Source organism: Anoplolepis gracilipes, chromosome 14 (genome assembly GCF_047496725.1).
Source record: "Anoplolepis gracilipes chromosome 14, ASM4749672v1, whole genome shotgun sequence".
Taxonomy (NCBI): Eukaryota; Metazoa; Arthropoda; class Insecta; order Hymenoptera; family Formicidae; genus Anoplolepis; species Anoplolepis gracilipes.
Window position 1 is genome coordinate 3045088 of NC_132983.1, and position 21056 is coordinate 3066143.

At 33.7% G+C, this 21056-nt stretch overlaps 2 protein-coding genes across 3 annotated transcripts in view; both read right to left on the reverse strand.

Annotated features, from left to right (window-relative positions):
* Positions 1–20997, reverse strand: part of LOC140673239 (uncharacterized) — a 29858-nt gene extending 8861 nt beyond the window's left edge. The window contains exons 1-26 of one of the 2 annotated variants that reach the window (XM_072906038.1): positions 20791–20997; positions 16155–16256; positions 15714–15846; positions 15464–15627; positions 14966–15121; positions 14746–14874; positions 14164–14361; positions 13371–13667; positions 12558–12755; positions 11500–11646; positions 10178–10327; positions 9710–9850; positions 9416–9571; positions 8841–9137; positions 8338–8521; positions 8136–8255; positions 7733–7817; positions 7505–7522; positions 7190–7414; positions 6939–7084; positions 6642–6850; positions 6347–6551; positions 5589–5778; positions 5368–5506; positions 4719–4998; positions 3843–3992 (exon numbers count right to left, since the gene is read on the reverse strand). In XM_072906038.1, coding sequence (XP_072762139.1) covers positions 3843–3992; positions 4719–4998; positions 5368–5506; positions 5589–5778; positions 6347–6551; positions 6642–6850; positions 6939–7084; positions 7190–7414; positions 7505–7522; positions 7733–7817; positions 8136–8255; positions 8338–8521; positions 8841–9137; positions 9416–9571; positions 9710–9850; positions 10178–10327; positions 11500–11646; positions 12558–12755; positions 13371–13667; positions 14164–14361; positions 14746–14874; positions 14966–15121; positions 15464–15627; positions 15714–15846; positions 16155–16256; positions 20791–20832 — 4261 coding nt within the window. In that variant the 5' untranslated portion in view covers positions 20833–20997. Of the gene's footprint in view, positions 1–3842; positions 3993–4718; positions 4999–5367; positions 5507–5588; positions 5779–6346; positions 6552–6641; positions 6851–6938; positions 7085–7189; positions 7415–7504; positions 7523–7732; positions 7818–8135; positions 8256–8337; positions 8522–8840; positions 9138–9415; positions 9572–9709; positions 9851–10177; positions 10328–11499; positions 11647–12557; positions 12756–13370; positions 13668–14163; positions 14362–14745; positions 14875–14965; positions 15122–15463; positions 15628–15713; positions 15847–16154; positions 16257–17496; positions 17728–20790 lie in introns of those variants that run through there. The other variant, XM_072906039.1, reaches the window with a different exon arrangement.
* Positions 1628–3382, reverse strand: LOC140673255 (uncharacterized). The gene is made up of 2 exons (XM_072906101.1): positions 3239–3382; positions 1628–2942 (listed from the first exon to the last, which is right to left on the reverse strand). The coding sequence occupies exon 2, from the start codon at positions 2862–2864 to the stop codon at positions 1971–1973; it is 894 nt and encodes a 297-aa protein (XP_072762202.1). The 5' UTR covers positions 2865–2942; positions 3239–3382; the 3' UTR covers positions 1628–1970.
* Positions 20998–21056: the final 59 nt, after the last annotated feature.

Genomic DNA, 21056 nt, shown 5'->3' on the forward strand with positions numbered 1-21056 from the left:
CTGGGATACATTGTGTCTCTATCTTTTACATTATTGTTCCTTTATATATTCACAGCGAGATCTGGCGATCGAGAACTTTCGTATCGCAAACCCTTCATTTCTCTTATTTTTCTCATTTTCTTTTCTTTTCTACGCAGTCGTCGCAGGTACAAGATGTACTAAAGCCATAATTGAAGCCGCAAAATGCAAAACAGCGTCAATCCATTAACTGGAATCTCGAAAAACCCGACGTTTCAGATATAGATGTAATTTTTTTTTTATTTATAATTTTTTTCATTAGGATAAATACAATATAATAACAGTGAGTCGTATAATGTCAAAAAATAAATTTGTTCTGTTTTATATCCGACGGCTTTAATTCATTGTAAAGTACCACATATGTATTGTATAATAAGTATTGGATGTAATATTACGGCGCGTGTTTCGCGCGCGCATGTAATGACTATTATTTTAATTATATATCTTGTATATTTTTTGAGATGTTATATATATTAGATTTATTATGCACAATATAATTTGAATTTGTTTAATTATATTCAACCAAGGATATAATTCACAAATATTTACAAAATAAATTTTCCTATGTTGTTCTTGCACATACAACGACTTGATTCTAAACAAAAGAAAAAAAAATAATACTATTGCCAAGAAAAGAAAATATCGACATAAGTATCTATGTATGTATTTATATATATTGTATCATATAATTATAATTATATGTATGTATATATGTATATATATATATGTGTGTGTATTTGTTTATATCGGAAAATTTCTCTATAGTCTGCGGAGACATACTCTTTTGCATTAATATCCCATACGGTTGTCTATGATAATGTTGAGGACGGCAGTTCGGTCTGCAAGTATAACAAGTACACATATATTGCGTTATTATCGATTTCATAACGAAAACATAAGAATTAATTCGTCGATAATCGTTTCCACGCGCATCGTATTGTTACCCGATTATTTATAAATGGACGAATAACATTTATAATCGTTATATGTATAAGCGGACTTCTTTAAGTGATGCAATTTGGTATTGTTTCTTGAAAGTTAATTCAATCGTATTTTTTTCTTTGTTTTTTTTTTGCTTAAATAATTACATTTGCTCCATAAAAAATTTTAATAGGCACGGTGCAAAAAGGAAAACGTAAGAATCTGGAATAAACTATGATGTTTCTGTTATTTTTACACGATATAGTATATTCCGAAGTTTATAGTATGTATATTTATTACTTATAATAAAAAAAGTATGTTTCTTTTCTCTACATACTCTACATACTTTTTAAATAATTTTTCTTTATTTCTTCATGAATTTCTCAATGAAACGTGTATATTAAAAAAAAATGATAATTATTTTAATGAAAAAGGAAAAATAAGAAAAAATATTAACAAAAAGCTGATTTAAAAATATGTTAATTTAAGATCAATATACTAGTTTTTCGATATTGAAAACATCACAATTAAATATAATTTATTTATAATCTTTGTATAGTCTAGCTCATTATATTTTCTTGATCATATTTCTGAAACTTTTAATAGCTACTTGAATGTTATCTCAATAAAAATGATTCTAACATTCTGTTTATCTTCAAGACTTTCTATTAAATAGAAAGCTAATAAATGATGTTATGCAATTCTCGTTGCAATAGTTGTGTAAGTATATCAGATCTTATTAGACATTTTCAGTGACTTTATTCAACTACATGTAGCAATAGCTCTTTACAATATATCATTAATCACTTTTAACAATGATATCTTGATATTCTATCAATGGTATGTTAAGTCTTGTTATATATAATCGGAAAAACCATGGAAATTGCTCGAAGCCTTGATTTCAAAGATTATATCGTTTCACATGTTCCATATAATTTTTTAAAATTTGTTTTAAAGAGTTTCCTCTCTCTCTCTCTCTCTCTCTCTCTCTCTTTCTCTCTCTCTCTTTCTCTTCTCAGGAACAATTCTGTTTAATCGACGTCTTCAACATCGGTGTGACAGTCGCTGATAGCATCGTCAACGGTGTCCGGTACGTGCAGAGTGTTCTCCACTTTGTTGGTCATGACAATTTGGGATGCGGCCGAGGTATCCTCATACATAACGTCATATATGTGATTGCAAGCAGCTGCCTCGTCCAGCTTAGTCTCGTCCTCGGACGCATCCATATCCTCGCTGTCAGTGTTGGGCATATCCGGCACTTTCTCAGCATCTCCCATGTCCACGGAGACCTGTTGGCGCGACAATCGATTTCGCACTTCCACGGAAAACGGTCCGTCGCCCTCCTTGGTTGTGATCATCTCGCCGCCAAACTCGGTCAGGATGTCCGATCTCGGCGCGACGTAGATCGTAGGTTCAATGTCCTCATCGCCCTCCATGTCTTCCAGGTCCGTCTCTCCTTGATCGCCGTTGTCGATCACTTTCAGACTGCTCCTGATACCCTTTTCGTTGGCTTCCGTGCTCTTCTCGTCGCTATCAATCTCATCGACGTCGGTGAGATTTTCCGCGAAGCTACCGCGTCTCGATTGAGATCTGGCCTCACCATCCGCTATTAGATAATCGAGATTTTCGTTGATCTTTGTCTCAGAGGACTTGGTAGCCTCCGCACCGGTAATTGAGATTAATGGACTGCGTTGACTGTCCATTTGCGAAGTTTGCGTAACATTGAGTTTGTCCACTTTATTGGCGATCATTGCCAATTCGCCCTCGGAATCCGTATCGGAGAAATGCAACGATGCATTGCTCATCATGGCGTTCAAGCGTCTCCTAGAGGATCTGGATTTACGTTTGATCTTCGTTTCAGAGGAACAATCCTTCACTTGACTATCCTTTGTGGCGCGATCGTGTTCTTCGATTTTTGACGCCATGTCTGCTCGATTTCTTATGCGATTTTAACGTGTCGATTGATAAGTACAAACTACTAATGAACTTAAAAATACCTGAAACTGAAAATTGTAAAAAAGGAAAAATTAACATCAACATAAAATAAAATTTTAAATAAATTATTTCAAACAAGTAAAAAAACATAACTGAAGATTTTTCAGGAAAAAAATAAAAAGAGGTCATAATAAATTATAAGTATCTATTTTAAAGACACATATAACTTTATTTTTACAATTGAAATTGTTTAAATTGCAGATTTTTATCTCAGTTTTTCCATCAATTTTAATCAGAATTAATAAAAAGAAAAGATTCTTAAAAAAGTATAATTAACAAGTGTCAAAACTGAAGAAAGACTCACGTTTTGACAATTGCGTGTGGATGCTTGAAAGAAAGATACGAAATTTGCACCATTCCCTTTGTCAATACGAATTGAACTAAAGAAGTCCGCCACCGATAGTTTCGAGCATGATGCTGTTACGTTTAATTAAGTTAAGGAAGCCCCATCCAAATCTTAAGCCGTAAGCCGATTATCTTTCTCTCCTTAAATAAAAATAGAATGACAATCGAATTTTATTTCATTTCAGGTCTCGAAACGAAACGATACTCGACAATGATCTTCCTTCCTTCGACCTCGTTAAAAAGTTTTTTTTTTTCTCTTTTCCACCTTGCACACGAACGACCTACGTCGCCAGATCTTTCTTTAGATATTGCTTTATTCCTTTCGATGAACATAAACGATATAAAAATATCTTGACGTAACAAAACATTCCTCGGCGAGACTATGCTTCATTACGCAAGTTCTCTTTTTGCACCTTGCATTTTTAGTGTTATAAACGAAACTGAAGTCACAGAATATTTTCAATTCGAATAATTCAATTTTCTCGAAATATTTGAAATATTCGAATATCTATTTTGTGAAAAAAGTATCCTATTTCTCTATTCCTACGGTTTCGATATCATACCTGTTTGTTCTTTTTGTAACGTGTCGGTTATGAATTTCTTTTCCGATGGTGATGTTTCTTTAGGCTTGTCAGTTTTCTCTATTTGTTCCATTTTGTACTTTGATTTATAATAATCTAGCTTTTGATTTATGATATTAGAATCTTCGAAACCTGTAATAACACAAAAGGTAATTAATAATAATGACGAACCATTCACCAAATGTCGCCTAGAAGTATTTGTTTTCGATTAAAGATAAAAAGAGAAATAAAGAGAGAAAGAAAGAAGTTCTCTTTAATAAATCTTAATTTTATTATAAAAAAATTCCTTCTTATTAAAAATTCATAATTATTTGATGCAAATACATAAAAACTATAATATTAAAATATTTGACATTTTTAAAAATGTTATTGTTTAAATAGTCATATATTTAACAATAATTTCTTATTTAATAATTTGTGAAAAATTTTAAAATACTACAAGCTAATAAAAACCAGACGTAATGCGTCAGAGTTCCAAAGAAAATTAACTTTTCTCTCAACCTAATTAATTATTCACAGCCACAGACAGAACATAAATTTTTCTCATCTACGTTTCTTCAGGAGAGTAAGAGAGATTTATTAAAATTAAATTTCAAATTGAGATTTATTTATATCTTGATACAGAACTAAGAAAAATTTATGCTCTTTTTTAAAATTTGTATTTCATGTAATAGTCTTATTAATAACAAATTGTTTGATCTTAGAATGAAATAAATAAATAATTTTAAAGTAGTTTTTTATTAAAATTCGAATTATTGTTTGCAATTGTTTTGTCATATATTTTCGAGAAAAGTAGAGAATTTCAGGAATATGTTTCGCATACTTTTCTCTGTATTAAAGAATATTAAATGGGCATACCTTTTAACTTCTTCTGCATCGCTTCTTTAATAATAGTTTCAGGGAGGACAATATTTAATACACAAATAGGCTGCTGAGGTGGTTCTCCTTTAGCAACTTTGGGCTCTCTCATGAATAACATCCTCGCTACTGGATCCAGTAATGGATCCTTTACTTTAACATGGAACGACAATCGATTCTGTCGGAAAGCTTTGAACGTGAATTTCAATTGCACTCCTGACTTTGTTACTGGCACTAAATTTCCACTAAACTCGATATAAAGATCTTTTCCGTCAAGTGCCTATTAAATAAATATTACGAGAATAATGATATATTAATTGACATATTGTTAGTAATTCTTAAACAGTAATCTTGCAATAAGAAAAGAAAGTGTTGCTCTAAAAGATACAGAAAAATATTATTTTTTAATATATTTATATTATATCTAAAATATATACGAAAATTTCCACGAAAAGTCCACACAATTTTTAATAGAAAGAATTTAAATTTAAATTTAAAAGTTTATAAAAATTAATAAATTAAATCTAATAAAAATTATACTAAATTATTTTCTGTTTATTACATTGATGATTATTATTTTTCTATCAAAATAGTTTGACAATTGCTGTGTTATATTATTAGAATAAATAAATGATCATTATTAGAATACCTCAACGTCGCGACTCTTAACGATTTCTGTGAATTCTTCTTGCCTTTCCAAAGTATGCATGCCTTCCTTGCCGTCAGTCATGCACAATATCCTCAATGTGGCTTCCAATATGTCCATCCTCTTTGAATAAATTATGAAACTGTAGAAAGAAGAATTTGTTTACTTTACTATGAAAATTAAGTAATATAGCTGTTAGGAATCTTATTACGAAAATCGCTTACTTTGTTATATACGGCACGTGTAAGGATTCCATATACAATTCCGTTGCCATTTTTGGCACCGCGCCGATATTTCTGCAATCCATTAACCAAAACCTGGCTGAAACGGTAGTTGTAAATGACACTCTATCGTTCATGAAAGTTAATGGCGTAGAACCAGTAACGTCTTCCCATTGTGACTCGTTAGTTCCGCCTAAAGTGTTAACAAATTTTTATTAATATTAAAAATTAATTTAAAAGACATTTAATAATATTATAAAAATAGAAAAGTTAACATTCTTTTTAAATGTAGGTAGTTTGCAATTTAGTCTTGAATTTTGTTGAAAAAAATATTCGAAAAAAATTAAAAAACGCGATAATTAGTTACATGGTTGATTTAATAGCAACAATTTTTTAATGAATTTTTTACAATACATTTTCCTCCCTTCACACACACACACAGACACACACTGTAGCTAAACTTTTCCTTTTTTTATAATATTTAATATCTCAATTATACCTTTTTATTTCTTTTATTAAAAAAATAGGATTTAAGTATTATTTCTCAATACATAAGAAAAGCATTATTTCAATTAACTTTTCAGTTAACTTTTCATGCATACACATGTTCCTGCCAATTATAAAAATAAATTCACTTATTACAAATTATTATAAATGTAATTTCTCTCTTATCAAATTATTTTCTTACGACGTTACTGATAGATTGAAAGATATTTTTATTTTCCTGGTTAACTTGTTTAAAATTTTAAATTTACAAGTACCTGCAATACTGCATAAAAGGCGCAATGTAGGAGTCTCCCCACCGTACTGATTGATCATCCCCTTGTTTGCGGCCTGCGGCACAGGGATCGTAAGGGTTATCGGTTTGTGGAACTTTCGTCTTCTAGGTTCGATTGTGATCACTGGCGATACGGCAACGCAATTGCCGAGTAATTTGGCCGTAAGTTCAGCAGGAATAACGTGGGCCTGAATAAAAATGAATTTTACATTTTCATTATCCTCTTTGCGGTCGCGTAACTATATATATATAATTGCCGAATCAAAGTTTTTACTCGCCTGCAAGCCGACTTTGATCTTTTTCGTTAGCGCTCCCGCGGGGAAAACGGCCTGCACGTGACTCGCCACGCTGGATATCAAAATACCACCCTCAGCACCGATGACGTGAACCTCTTGCTTAATTCTCGTCACAATAGCAAAATATTGCGGGAAGTCCGTAGTGATTATGCGAGTAATCCTGCCCGAATGTGAGGCGCTCATTTGAGGATCTAAGCAAAAGAATATTATAACTAATTAATATTGCTGCCTTATTTTTGATTAATTATTACATAATATGGAATATATTAAATGGTATACCATAAGGCGTATTGAAGAGAGTATCGTCATTATCTATAGAGTTATCGTGCTCCTTCCACGTTTCTCCATTCTCGCTCCGTAGGATAATAATTTCCCTTTCTTTTCCGCGAACGGACGCAAAATTCGGTATGTCGATCAAGACGGGTCTAAAATCAATTTATTTCCGCAAAATCAAACACGTGCGAGAAAAATCTTTATGTTATATCTAATATACATGTGCAAAATATATATTTTATTAATTTTGAAGTTACCCTAAAAATCTCGCCCCCACCGGACCCATCTCGATAATTCGCGTAGCAAGGGCCTCTCCTTCCATCAAAGGGGGTGGATTCGCCACTTTGTTTAGTTTTACCAGTCTGCATGTTACGCGAATCGGCATCGTCGCTCTTCGAGGCGGTATAATGATGCGCACACCGCTGTGTCTGCATCCTTTCATGGTACCTCCACGTGCATCCACCAGAAAGCTTATTAAAAATCTGTAAATGCAGATTTTTTTTATGACACTGTTTTTATTCTTCTGTCTTTTTTTTTTTTTCTATCTTTACGTTGCACGATTGTATACTTACGATCTGAAATGCAGTTTCCTGCAAAAAAGAACAAACACTTTTATATAAAATCTAAAAGAGTAGAGATTTCTCTGAATATAAATTTATTAATTATTATAAATATAGTTAAAATTTTTATTATAAATATATTTTATTAAGCTTCTTTAATTATTATTAATATAAATGTATTTAAGTATTAATTATATTATGATTATACACTTTGCAAAATAAAGATTAATCGACACTCACCCTAGATTGACACCGTCGCTATCAAAATTTTCTGCTAAACAATAATTATTGCTTTGTGTAAATTGTTGCTTCTCTTCTTTGGTAACTAAAAGAAAAATAATTATGAGACTCATGTGCGTATCAACACTTTAAAGTCCAGTATATTTTTCACTTTAGAAATATTTGTATAATATTATTTTACTTAAATAGAATTACAAACACGCGTAAACTGTAGAAATATTATAAAGATGTGGGGTGTATGTGAGAATAAAAAATAAATGCTGAATTTCAAAAGTTTCGGCCATTTATCTTATAAGAAAATCTTATTAAAATCATGGATTAATTTCTAGCAATTTTATTGAAATTCATAATTCACAATATTTTGTTTTAAAAATAAACAGTTTTTTTAATTAAAAATTCTTACCTTGTCTGTGTACCGGATCATCCCTAGTAACGTCAATAGGCAACGAATCGTCCCTTAAACTCTTCATCAGGTCCGCCGTGAGATATCGATAAGGCTGCTCGCTAATTAACGCGTCGGAACCTGAAAAACGAGAGAAAGTTTTTTTTGCAAGCAATTTAATTACTTGGCGTTGATATTAATTTGTATCCGTGCACACACATACCTCCCTCGTCATCCGAATCGGACATAAAACTAGTCTCCTGCAAGCTCTCGGGAGCTATCACTTTGTACTTCTCCTCCCAGTTTTTGTTATCAGGAGTTGCACTGTCGTAAGGCAATCCTTTTAGCACTTCCATTACAGAAATATATCCTAATTTTTGTGCTATATTCAGCGCCGTTAAACCATCCTGCAACGATAAGTTTCGTGAATTTATCAAATAGAAAATTAATTAATATTAAATAATTAATAATTATAAAATTAAATAAAATTAAAGTAAATAAATTTTTTAAGAAAAGGTGAAAGATACTCGAAAGATACTAATTATATTATAAAAACAAAGTTTTGTAATATTTTAAAAATAATTACTTTTTTAATTATATTATATGTTTTAATAAAAAATTAATTTTTAATATTATTTAATCTATCGAATTAAAGCATTAATAAAAATTATTATAAATATTGTTATAAATATTGTAGCCACTTTTTATAGCAGTAACATCGCTTACGTTAGTGCGTGCTTTATGTGAAGCGTTTCCCTCCAACAAAGCAGAGACGATATGAGCGTGACCTTGTTGAGCGGCCTGATGAAGCGAAGTGTAATTTTGATTAGTTCTGACGTCTATCTCGGCGTTATGTTTCAGCAGAAAGCGTATCATCGACAGATTCCCGAAGTGTGCGGCCACGTGTATCGGTCTGTAACCAGTCTCTGTCTGACTTTCGACGTTGGCGCCGTTCTTCACCAGGACAGAGGCCACCCTGATGAAATCCTCTTGCGCGCATAAATGCAACGCCGTGAGGCCATTCTGGACCAAATAAGAAAATGATAAGTCTATCACCGTTACATTTGACGTTGCATAGAGTGAGTATAAAATAAAAAAAAAACACATACCATCGTCTAACAAGTTATTTAAATATATTTTGATAACACTGTTGCAAAAGTAAAAAAGAATTGAGAAAATTGAGAAAATAATTTAATGAATAGTGATTAAATAAAAAATTGTAAGTGTAGTGATTATGATTGATTTTCCAAAAATGTAAAATTTGAAACTTATCCAGAGTTTTTGGAAAAATTGATTATTACCTTTGCTTTGTGATTGGGATCGGCGCCGTGTTCAATTAACAAGTTCGTCATATCGTAGTGGCCCTTCTGCGCACTCAGATGCAACGGAGTGAAACCCGCTTTGGATTCCGCATTCGCGTTTGCTCCATTTTCCAAGAGAGTGGAAGCAATATCCATCTAGCCGCGTGAAAAAGGTCGTTTTCGCGAAATAGTTGAATAGTCGGAATTGATATTATTAGACATACCGTGCAAGCATTCTCTTGCATATGTCCAACGTTACTTTAAAACCCATTACAATTTCGTTAATTAATTTACCTGATTTTTACGAGCAGCGATATGTAACGGAGTGTGTCCATTTTGCGATGCAAGATGGGATGATGCTCCCTTTTCTAACAAGAGATTCGCAACGTTAGGATGATCATAATGGCACGCCAAATGCAAAGGCGTGATATCGTTCTGAAATGTCAAATGTTTCGTAATTCCAGCGAACCCGTTCGAAAGTCGATAATTGGCGAGGCATAAAATATCGCGTTGTGTAAAAATATCTTTTTAGCTTTTTCCATAGAGTTAATTCAACCTTTCGAGGTGAAAATCATGTTAATTTTTTCGCTCGGAAAATTTGCAAGATTCAAAAGATGAGCTTTCTAAAATGACCGATATATTTCGAATAATAAAAAAATATGCTGAAAGAAGTATAAAAGCAGAAAATACAAGAAAGTTCCTTTTCGCATAAATGTGAATTTTACACAACTCGATATAATTTGCATACAGACGCGCACGAACCTTTCCTTGGACATCAAGTTTACTTTGTTTTTGCAAAAGTATATTTGCGACGTTCATATTTCCGTATTTAGCCGCGATATGTAAAGGTGTGAAGCCGTTTTTCGTTGCAGCCTTGAGAGAAGCATTGTTCTCCACGAGAATCGCCGCCACCTGTTTGTCAGAAAAATTTTGCATTACTGAAAAAAAATTCTTTTGGCCATATTTTTACTAACTTATTTTCTTGCAACACGAGACAAAGGTAGAGACTTTTCTTTTAATTATTTCAACAACAGATTCTAAATATTTTCAAGTATATCACATCTATCTCCTCTTAATATTTTTTAAATATGTATTTTATAATAAATATTATAATATTTTTATGATATGAGAGTATTAATCTTTTCTAATAATTTTATAAGAAAAAAAGTAAATTTTATTGCTTATTATTCAAAATAATGTTACGCTCATCTCTCCAAGCTTAGGAAAAATATTACCTTCTGCAAGTTAAACGTTCATTAGAGAAGAGTAATTTGTCAAAAATCGATGTATTCTTATGTCCGAGCGACATGACAGTTATGAAAATAATGAAGAGTCTTCTAAATTAATATTATATAAGGAGCTAAGTTTACGTTCGTTTAATGACTTTGATAGCGTCCGCGTTCTTAGGAGAAGCAGGAGAACTCTACGAAAGTGTAAGTAAATTATTTATGAGACGCACAGGAATATACATAAGGGGAACGTGGACACGTTTAACTTGAAGCAGCGCTTGACAATCGATATCGAACCTGGGAGAAATAAAACGATTGCCAAATGTCACGGGGTGAAATTACGTCCATAATCTGGCTATACCTTCGTGTATAACGAGATTGCCTGATAAAATAGAGAAAGGAGAAACGATGATAAGATGAATGCCGATAATGCATGCGTTTTTAGAACATATTTGGAAGTATGAAAAATCATTCTTAGATGAAAAAAAAAAAGAAGAAATGAAGAAATAAGGTAACATAAAGAAAATAAAAACAACATAACGAAAAAGTTTATTACATAACGAATACATGTGATGCGGCGAAATAAACGATGTAACATAAAATATATATAATCAAGGGTAAACAAAAGTCCATCAACAGAATATGTAAAAATGTGCGAGATAGAAGATGATGAATCCACGATCGATTTTAAACAGTGCGTGGTAAACAGGCGGTAACGAGGTAACGAGAAACGTGTCCGCAGCGGCTCGACTCCATCCCCTAAATGAGGTATTCGCGTTGCCGGCTCCAAAACAGGTACACTCTGTTTTGCATGGCGATGTAATCCGCTATCTGTGCGCATTCTTTGTACATTACCTCCTCTTGACCCTCCTTCGCAGCGATATGAAGTGCCGTGTACATATCTTTTGTGGCAGTGTCCACAGCCGCGCCGTGTTGCAGCAGCAGCATAACAATGTCGATATTTCCTAATCGAGACGCGATATGAAGCGGTGTCTGCTGCTCCTATAAAATAACGATAACAATATTAAAAAAAAAAAATTCGACGAAATTTCTCTTGCAAAGCAGTCAGATGGAAGCGTGAGGGTGCGATTAATTTAAAATTACAGAGTAAGCGATATTAGCTCTTCAAGGCACAGAATTTTTCTAATTATGCAAAAAGTTATAATTAACATCCCATACATCACAAAAAGGCCAAAAGACGTCTTAAAGATATCTAAAAGATAATGACACTTTAAGTCGTCTTTTTAGTGATGGGTTTAACCCTTGAAGGATACGTGCTGTCTGGGATGACATTTAGAATTTTTGTAAAAAGAAATGTATAACAAATATATTCTTTATCATTTCTTTATTTATTAAATTTTATTTTTTATTCCTTTGTTTAGTAAAATTTTAAATAAATTAAAATCTATTTCCATATCCTTATTTAATAAAATGTATAAAGTTTTATTTTTTTAAATAAAGCGATATAAATTAATTTTTACTATTATAAGCAAATAAGAGTTTAATTGAATAGACAAAGATGAATTTCTGAGCGTAGAATAGTAAAATATTGGTCGTGTCTTAAAGAGTTGAGTGATTAAAGAAGAAAGCGTGAAGAAAAAATGAGATGTTAGATTCGCCTTACTTGCAAGTGGAAAATTACACACTTCGATTACAAATCGCCAGTAAGAGACGTTTAAATGTCAATATATGAGACTGGTTAATGGCTCATGCTTTCATAATTAAAAGGGGGTGCGTATGAGTGATCATTTGTATGTATATGACTTTCTAAATTCTAATTTTTTTCTGTCTTTAAGACAGGCAGTTCGCTGTCATCAAAGCAAGCTCTATTCTTCTCTGACTCAATAAAGCGGCAAAGAAAGAGGGGAGGAAGTTGGAGTCGGTTTTTTCGGAATGCAACACGCTTTACTTACCCTTGCACGAGCATCGACTTTGGCACCATTTCTTAGCAAAATTCGAATAATGTCTGTTTGATTAGCTCTAGCTGCCAGATGCAAGGGTGTTTCGCCCCTAACAGTTGGCACGTCGGGATTGGCTTCATGCTGCAGTAGGAATATCACGATATTCATACACCCCATAAAACTGGCCACATGTAATGGAGTCAGTCCGGACTGCAAAACACATGTATATTTTGTCTATTAATATTATTTCGACTTCGATGATATGACTCCAGAATTAATTCCCGATTGATCCTTTACTTTCGTTTCGACCATCAGTGTCTTTCGGAAACTGTGACAACGAATAAACAAATACATAAAAATGATCGTGATACAAAATTACGTAGATTCATTTTCGTCAGTTTTATCAAGTAACGCACGACCCTTTAACCAGTCTTCGAAATTAATCAAATCAATATTTAATCTTTATTAGGGGCGCAGAAGGACGGATAGATATATCTCTCTCTCTCTCTCTCTCTCTCTCTCTCATTCTTAAAATCTAATACGTTAATTACCATTAATGTGCAACACATTTCAATGTGACTTTTTAATTGTATTCCTTTTTAATATACACCTCCGCGCGCGTGGAAAACGATCATTTCTGTGCAATTTTTTTTTTTTTCTTTTTTTTGCAATTGATATCACGACTGTAATATTCCATCGAATGTTGAATTATTGACACTGTGTGAAAACATTTGTGATTTACAGATGTGAGGAGACATTTATGGAGACATGATTCGATTGCGAGATGCTTGATTCGAGTGCGAACCAGAAGGATGAACGCGTTACCTCGGTGGTCGACTCGATGGACGCCCCGTGCTTCAGCAGGAGTTCTACAACTTTGATACGATTCTTCTTGCAAGCGATATGGAGGGGTGTGAAGCCATTTAGAGCTCTTGCGTTCGGATCGGCTTTTCGATCGAGCAACAACTTGGCGACCCTGACGTGACCGCAGTGCGCGGCAACGTGGAGCGAGGTCAGGTAGTCGATGGTCACCTCGTCCACCGGTGCGCGATGGTACAATAGTACTCTCGCAGCGTCCACGTGGTCTCCTTGAGAAGCCATGTGTAAGGGTGCGAGCCCATTCTGTGCAAGAAGAATCAATTTGCTTGCTAATTAAAATTAAGATTGAAAATATTCAAATGACAGAGAACATTGAAAAATCTCTTTAAATTTCAATTTTTTACGGCATTTTTTCATAACATATTTATCAACATGTCAATAATATAAATAACGAGAAAAGGCTGGAGGAAAAATTATTTAACAAAAATAAAAAGACTCTAATAAATAACAAAAAATGAGAGAAAGAGCGCGAACAATTATATAAAATAATTTTCATGAAAAATTCTTCAACGAAATGTTTCGATTTCTCGAATTGTCTTCAGTAAAAAGCAAATCAATTCAGTTATTGAGAAGACAAGTTCGAAGAGAAATTGAAACGTTTAAAAGATTTTTTATGAGAACAATTATTCGCGCTATTTTCTCTGCTTGGATCTCACCTTGTCTCTTATGTTTTTTATTTTTTGAAATGGATTTATTGGTCGAAATACGAAAGAAAACGGCAGACTTAGAGAAGATATACCTTGGTACGTGCACTGATCGGTGCCGAATTCTCGAGTAACGTGCTGACGACCTGCTCATGTCCCGATCGTGCTGCACAGTGAAGCGGTGTCAAGCCATCTCTGGTCTTAGCGTCGATTTGCCCTGAGTTTTCCAACAATATCTTAACCATATTGTTCTTGCCCCATTTTGCCGCCACGTGCAGCGGGCTTATGTTGTGCTAAAAAAAATACATAATTATACCAAAATCAAAAATATTAAATTATAAGATTAAAATATACGCTATGTGAAAATATCGAATGCTGAGAATTTTTTAAATCGATTAATTCCAAAAAAAAAAATGTTTACAAAATTGAAAATATTTAAAGTAATTATTTCAAAATTACAAAAAAAAAAAACGTTTCATTCATTATTAAACGCGATATGAAAAACGCATATGTAAGCTTACACACTCATATTCTTTTCATATAAATTATATAAAATTCTTCCAGATATAAGACATTATGTATTAGCTGTTTTTGTTTTCAAAAATTTAGATTCCGAGTTATTTTTAAATTGACCTATTCAATTATTTCTGCCATAAAGATCATCGGCTGTAACTTACCTTAGCTAAGTAATTTACATCGGCTCCTCGTTTTATTAATAACCGCGCTATTTCCTCGTTGCCATAATGAGCGGCGATGTGAAGAGGAGTAAAGCCACTCTTCGATGTCACGTCGGGCTTATGGTCGTTCTATTCAACATTCGACATCGTGTTTTAATTTACTTAATTATTTCATAAATTAAAATTAATTTTTATTGTAAGATTCATTAAAAGCGCGCACCTGCAATAGCAAGTCAGCGGCTTTGCAATCGTCTTTCTTAGCAGCAATATGAAGAGCCGGCAATCTGACCTTGCCTTTGGAGTCGTTCTCCAGGAGCACACTGACCACCTTGTCGTGACCTTGCTGCATCGCCACGGCAAGTGGTGTAAAACCATCCTAAGACAATATATGAGAATTGTTTTATTCACGTGTTATACCAATTAAATGCAGGAGTTTAAAGAACCATAATTTTTTACATACTTTGATATATATATATATATATTATATATATATATATATATAATATTATATTATATATATATATATATATATATATATAAAATCACCTTATAGTTTAATGAAGATATAAAGTAGTTGAGATTTGTTTAATGTTATTAGACATACAAAACTATTCCTATGTCTAGAAGTAAAATTTGAATTTGTTGAAGTTGCGATGTGATTTAAAAAATGTCTAATAAAATTATTAATTAATTTTAAGAAAATCGAGATACAACTTACCTCCGTCGCGAGGCTCTGATTGGCTCCATTATTGAGCAGGAGCTTGACGACCTGATCATGATTCTCCTGTGCAGCCATGTACAAAGGAGTGAATCCATTTTGCGACTGGATGTTGACCGCAGCACCGTATTGTATAAGTATATTGACTATTTCGGATTGGCCAGCTGAATGGATAATATTTAAAATTAAAATGGATAAAATTACAATTTTACAAATAGCTTATTGTATATACATGCAGATAATTATTTACCTAATGAAGCTATATGCAGTGCGGTATTTCCCTTCTTCGTCGCCGCGTCTACCTTTGCGCCCCTTTTTAATAGTTCGGTTACTATTTCGACATGGCCATCCTTCGAGGCTAAATGCAAGGCATTTAAACCATTCTGCAAATAAAGCACGAAATAAAGTATAAAATATTACTCTATCGTCATGTAATAAAAAGATACAATTATTTACAACAAAATTTAATTATGTATGCAAATAAAAGTAAACAAAAAATTGAAATAAAATAAAAACAACAAACACTTGAGATCAGAGACTTTAAAACTGTAGACTAAAATAAAATTTAGATCTAAATTAAATAATATAAACTTTATAATTTACTCATATAAAATATATCAAGTGACGCTAAATTAATTATTGGAAATTATATGTATACATATAATATTTAGAAAATTTCAAATGCGTTTACCGAGTTGGCTGTATTAATATCTAAGTCGGTATCGAGAAATTCGACCACTCTTTCAAGGTTGCCGGATCGGGCAGCGCGGAGAAATGCTGTTGTGTCATCAGCCTAAATGCAAATAATTTATTCTTTAATAAACATCTATAGAGGACAAAGCACACTAAATTACGATTTTGTGGAAAGCAGGGAGGTGATATAAAAAAAAGGTAAAGATGCCTGATATTAATTATATAAATATAATATACTATAAGAGTAACCTAGTATGCGTGTGTGTGTGTGTGTGTGTATGCAACGATGATGCAACTTTGTCCTTTCTCCTTTACCTTTGCACACTTTAACACTTGGTGTTTATCACGTTATTATATTTATTATCAATTAACGTTACATGGTACATTTATTCTCTAAAGCAATTTTATTTTATATATATAAAAGAAATTATGCGTGTTAAGTATTTATATCCAAAAATTCTTTTTTTTTAAGAAATTTTTTTTTAATTTCTAATCGAAGACAATCGAGCTCTCAGGAAGCAAAGACGTGAGTTGAATTACAATTAAGATTGATGGAAATAATTGTGATTTTCTCAGCAAACGTGATTTGTTTTCTCAGGAAATAGGACCTCCTTCCTCCTTGTCTGCATTACATTGCAATTCATCGGCAGCGATCACGACAAGAGTGCTCTACTATAGTAACTAGGATGGTGTGACTCATTTTTAGAGCTATAATTTCGACATCCTGACCTTTAGCCGGTCACCGCTGCCGGTTTCTGCATCGCATATCGCATCTCGATTTTCTGTCGCGACCGCTGTCGTCGCATTCCTTCGACATCGATATGCGCCGCATTCGCCGGCTGTGCGCGCCTAAACACCCCTCCCCCACAACCCCATCTGGTGCATTTCACCCTGGTAGTCCTAGCTTGATTACTCATGTTTCATCACGCTGATTGGAACTAGTGTAATTTCCATGAAAGTTTAAACTCTCTGTAGACTTTTTACACGCGAAAGTAAGTCTCCTCTATGATGATTAAAACATAGCGCAATTGTCGCGAAATATATATACCTAACTACGCCATGCACACCGGAAATCGCACCTGCGACATAATCGTCATCGCTCGTTCATCGTGAATCATCGCGAATCTTGCGATTGATTTTAGAGCTCGAAATATCCTCGTCCCCTTCGATCGGTCAATTCGGTGAGGGCGAGAAAGAGGGTGCGAGAGGTATGAACGGAAAAGAGAGAGAGAGACCAACGAAGGGGGTGAAAGAAGGCAAAAAGAGAGAGAGAGAGAGAGAGAGAGAGAGAGAGAGGAGGCGAGTGCCGGCTTCAAATTCGCTTCTACTCAAGATCATACCTGACTCGTACTGTCGGTGACCATCGTGATCGACGGCTGTGGTTTCCGGGGAAAAACGGTTCTCCGAGACCCGCTGGCTCCGGGAGCCGCGCACACGAGACCCTCCCTTAACGCACGGCCACGCGCGTCACAACCACCATTTGTGCACACACCGCGTTCGCCGGGGGTGCGCACGGACGTAACGCCAGGACGAGAGAGTCGGGCGATAGGAGCCGCCCTGCACGAACACGCGACCGCGCAGAATCGAGCGACAACGATCTCGCATATAGAGGGAACACCGCCACTCGGGGCTACTACAGCCTTGTGTCAGGAAGAGGGATGGGGGTTGCCGGTTTCTCTCGCACCCTCACCCACGTTCTCCCCCTTCCCTACCACACGTTGCATTACCACCGCTTTTTTACAAGTAAAAATCTTTTTTGTTTTACACCCTCTTGCTTTTTTGGAACCTTGGCAGACCGGAACCTTGAATTGCCTTGTGCCTGACTACAGGATGTATATATTGTGTTCTATATAGATATTCTGAAAAAGTAATATATACCGCATTGTGAAATATAATTATGATGAGAAAGAGTATGCAATGTAGAGTACACAAGATTTTTAGATCCTCTCTCTCTCTCTTCTCTTGACAGATTATTTATATTAATATTGATATATTAGTATTATTAATATTTATCTTTCTTGACAAATTCGAAATCGCGATTTTTTGTTCGATAATTCATTTTATTGAATATTTATTACAATTTTTACACATAAAAAATATTAAAAACTTTAATTGAATTAAATGTATTTAGAATTAAAGATATATATATATATATATATATATATATATATATATATATATATCCTTGAAGATATTGAATTGACATAAAAGTATGTCAATTAAGGGGAGTAATAAAAAAGAAATTTATCTCGAGAGAGAGATATACATTCGTATGCTTTACAAAATAAATCTCGCCCTAATAGAAATCGGAAGGGTGGTGTTTACGAACATTGCTCGATGTATCTCGTTTTTAGGGGATCCTTTATCGCGAAAATACAATAAGCCTATCCCTTCATCCCTCCTCGCTCTCCTGCATCAAAATCCTCTCCCTCTGATCTCGCATATGGGACGGTTTATAGAGATGTTACAAAATGTGGTGCGTATTCACCCTAAGATCGTCGCTGTCGGAGTTGAATTACCGACAGGGTAGGCGAAAAACATCCCTTACGAAAGAGAAATTACACGTCCAACGCGCCTGCTTGCGTGCGCAAGACACGACAGGGGTTGTAGACGACGCATTTCGCTCTCGAGCCACCACGTGCAAACAATGTCTATGCCTGGAGCTATCCTCTTTTCGACCAGCGAATGTGTAAAGACAGCTGACCGCAGAAATTTGCTTCTGCCAAATATCTTTTCAAGCCATGCAAGCTCGATGCAGATATACATATATAGTACGAAAAAAGATATAAACTTCTTTAAAAAAAAGGTGCAAAGCACAAGAGGTTCAAATATATTTAAAATAAAAAGGCTTTAAAATAAATAGGCTAAAGGACAGAAAATTATTTCGAGATAAATGATAAATAATGAAAGAATTATAATTTAAGATAATCGAGATATTTTTATTTACGTCTTGAATGTAATGTATATAGTTGTCTTTTTTTCGATCAACTATATTTTCTTTAACTATTTTTTTAAACATTTTCAGCTCTTTTGTCTTCTTTTCCAAAATTTTCAGACAAATATTGATTAATATATCGTATTACATACTAAGATTTATTTAAAAAAGGTCTATTATAAACTTTCTAAAAATTTCATGATAAAAAGAGAGAATATTTCGAAAGCTGGTTATTCTAATTTAGTTTCAGAGATCAATTAAAATAATAAATTTATTCCACTTTCCATAGACTAATATAAACTCTTATTTTAATTCAAAATTTGCGATTCATTAAATCTAATTAATTATTATACAATATTATAGATGAAATGTTATATATTATAAAAATGACATAAATTTCGCTCCACGCGTTGAGTATAAATCGGCGCCAATCTCGGCCAATCGATCGATTGTGCCAATTAATCTATAGACGATAATTATATTATTATTATATGTTTCGCTGATTATATTTATGCAAGATTTAATTACGCGACGAGTTTAAAGAAAATAATCGCAACGTGATCTCAATATTCTTGGCGAACGGGTCAACATCCTAAATCGCGTCTCAAGAGAAATGAACAGGCTGCACATTGCGATCAATAAAATCTTTACACAGCTCGCAAGGTGGCAAGAACGGTGTTATGTATGTATGCGTGTCACTCCGTGTCGCATACATCCCTTGATACAACCTTGCACTCGCGTGACTTCATCCAAGGTCGCGACCTCTCCGCGACTTTAGCACGAAGCTGCTTTTATCGTACCCTTAATTCTCTTGCGCACCAATCGGCTGTGAGATTTTAGATAAATCTTTCTACTACCTTGCGTCCAGTAATTTATCATCTATGCAACATCTTCGATATGCAGAGTTTAATCGAGTTGCAATCAAAATTAAATTATTAAAATGATTTCTAAATTCATAATAAAACTGTCACGCACACGTACACACATACTGTGTACGCATAATAAAAAATATATTATTTATAATATAATTTTTTAATTTTATCGTGACATGCTGTCGATTGATTAAAAATTATGTGCTGATAATAAATGTCGCAAAATTTTTTGTCGAATACCAAGAAATAATAAGCATTGAAATAAGAATAATAATCTGACAAAATAGATAAAGCGGAGAAAATGTCGATAAATTTATTCGATAATTATTTTATCAAGGAAATAACGTTTCCGAATACTGTAACCAATTTTTCTAAAAATAATATCGAGCTATCGCTTATTGGACCGTGTCCAATAATTACTGTAAGAGTGTACGAGAAGCAAGATATAGAAGCTGATTTAATATTAAATATATTTAGTATTTTATGCTATATTGATTTATATAAATTGTGTATATCTTTAGGACAGATACATATAAATTAATTATGCAAGAATGTATGACTGATGCTGCCAATAATGTTGCGTTTGGACCGCATGTAAATGTTCAAATATTCATTGCAAGGATCATGTATGAATAGGCGATTCGATCAGCTGTTTATTGAAATCAGCATAATAAAGTTCAGAGATCTTTTGGCTGCAGAGAATTGTCGTGTGAAACGCTCAATTTTAATATCTCTGCGGGGAATAGTAGGAAAATGGAAGGAATATAAAAGTCCGTTCTCACGTTCTGCGGGAACGACCTGAATATCAGGGAAACACGCGTTTTTACCTGGAGCCTAATGATCGGCGGGAATGCGTCTTCTTCCGTCATTACTAAATAATAAACTGTGTACTCTCTTTGACAAGCTCTATATACACGCACGCTCTGTAAGCACCATGCTAAAGACGTAGACCGGCGGATATTAATAGAGTCCTATGTTATTTTTGTTAAACTCCTATATGTCGTGCCTTTGTTAGCAATATCGCTAAATTTTATGTTAATATTTGAAGCTAATATACTTACGAACGTAATTTTTATTTTTATTGTGTGAAAAT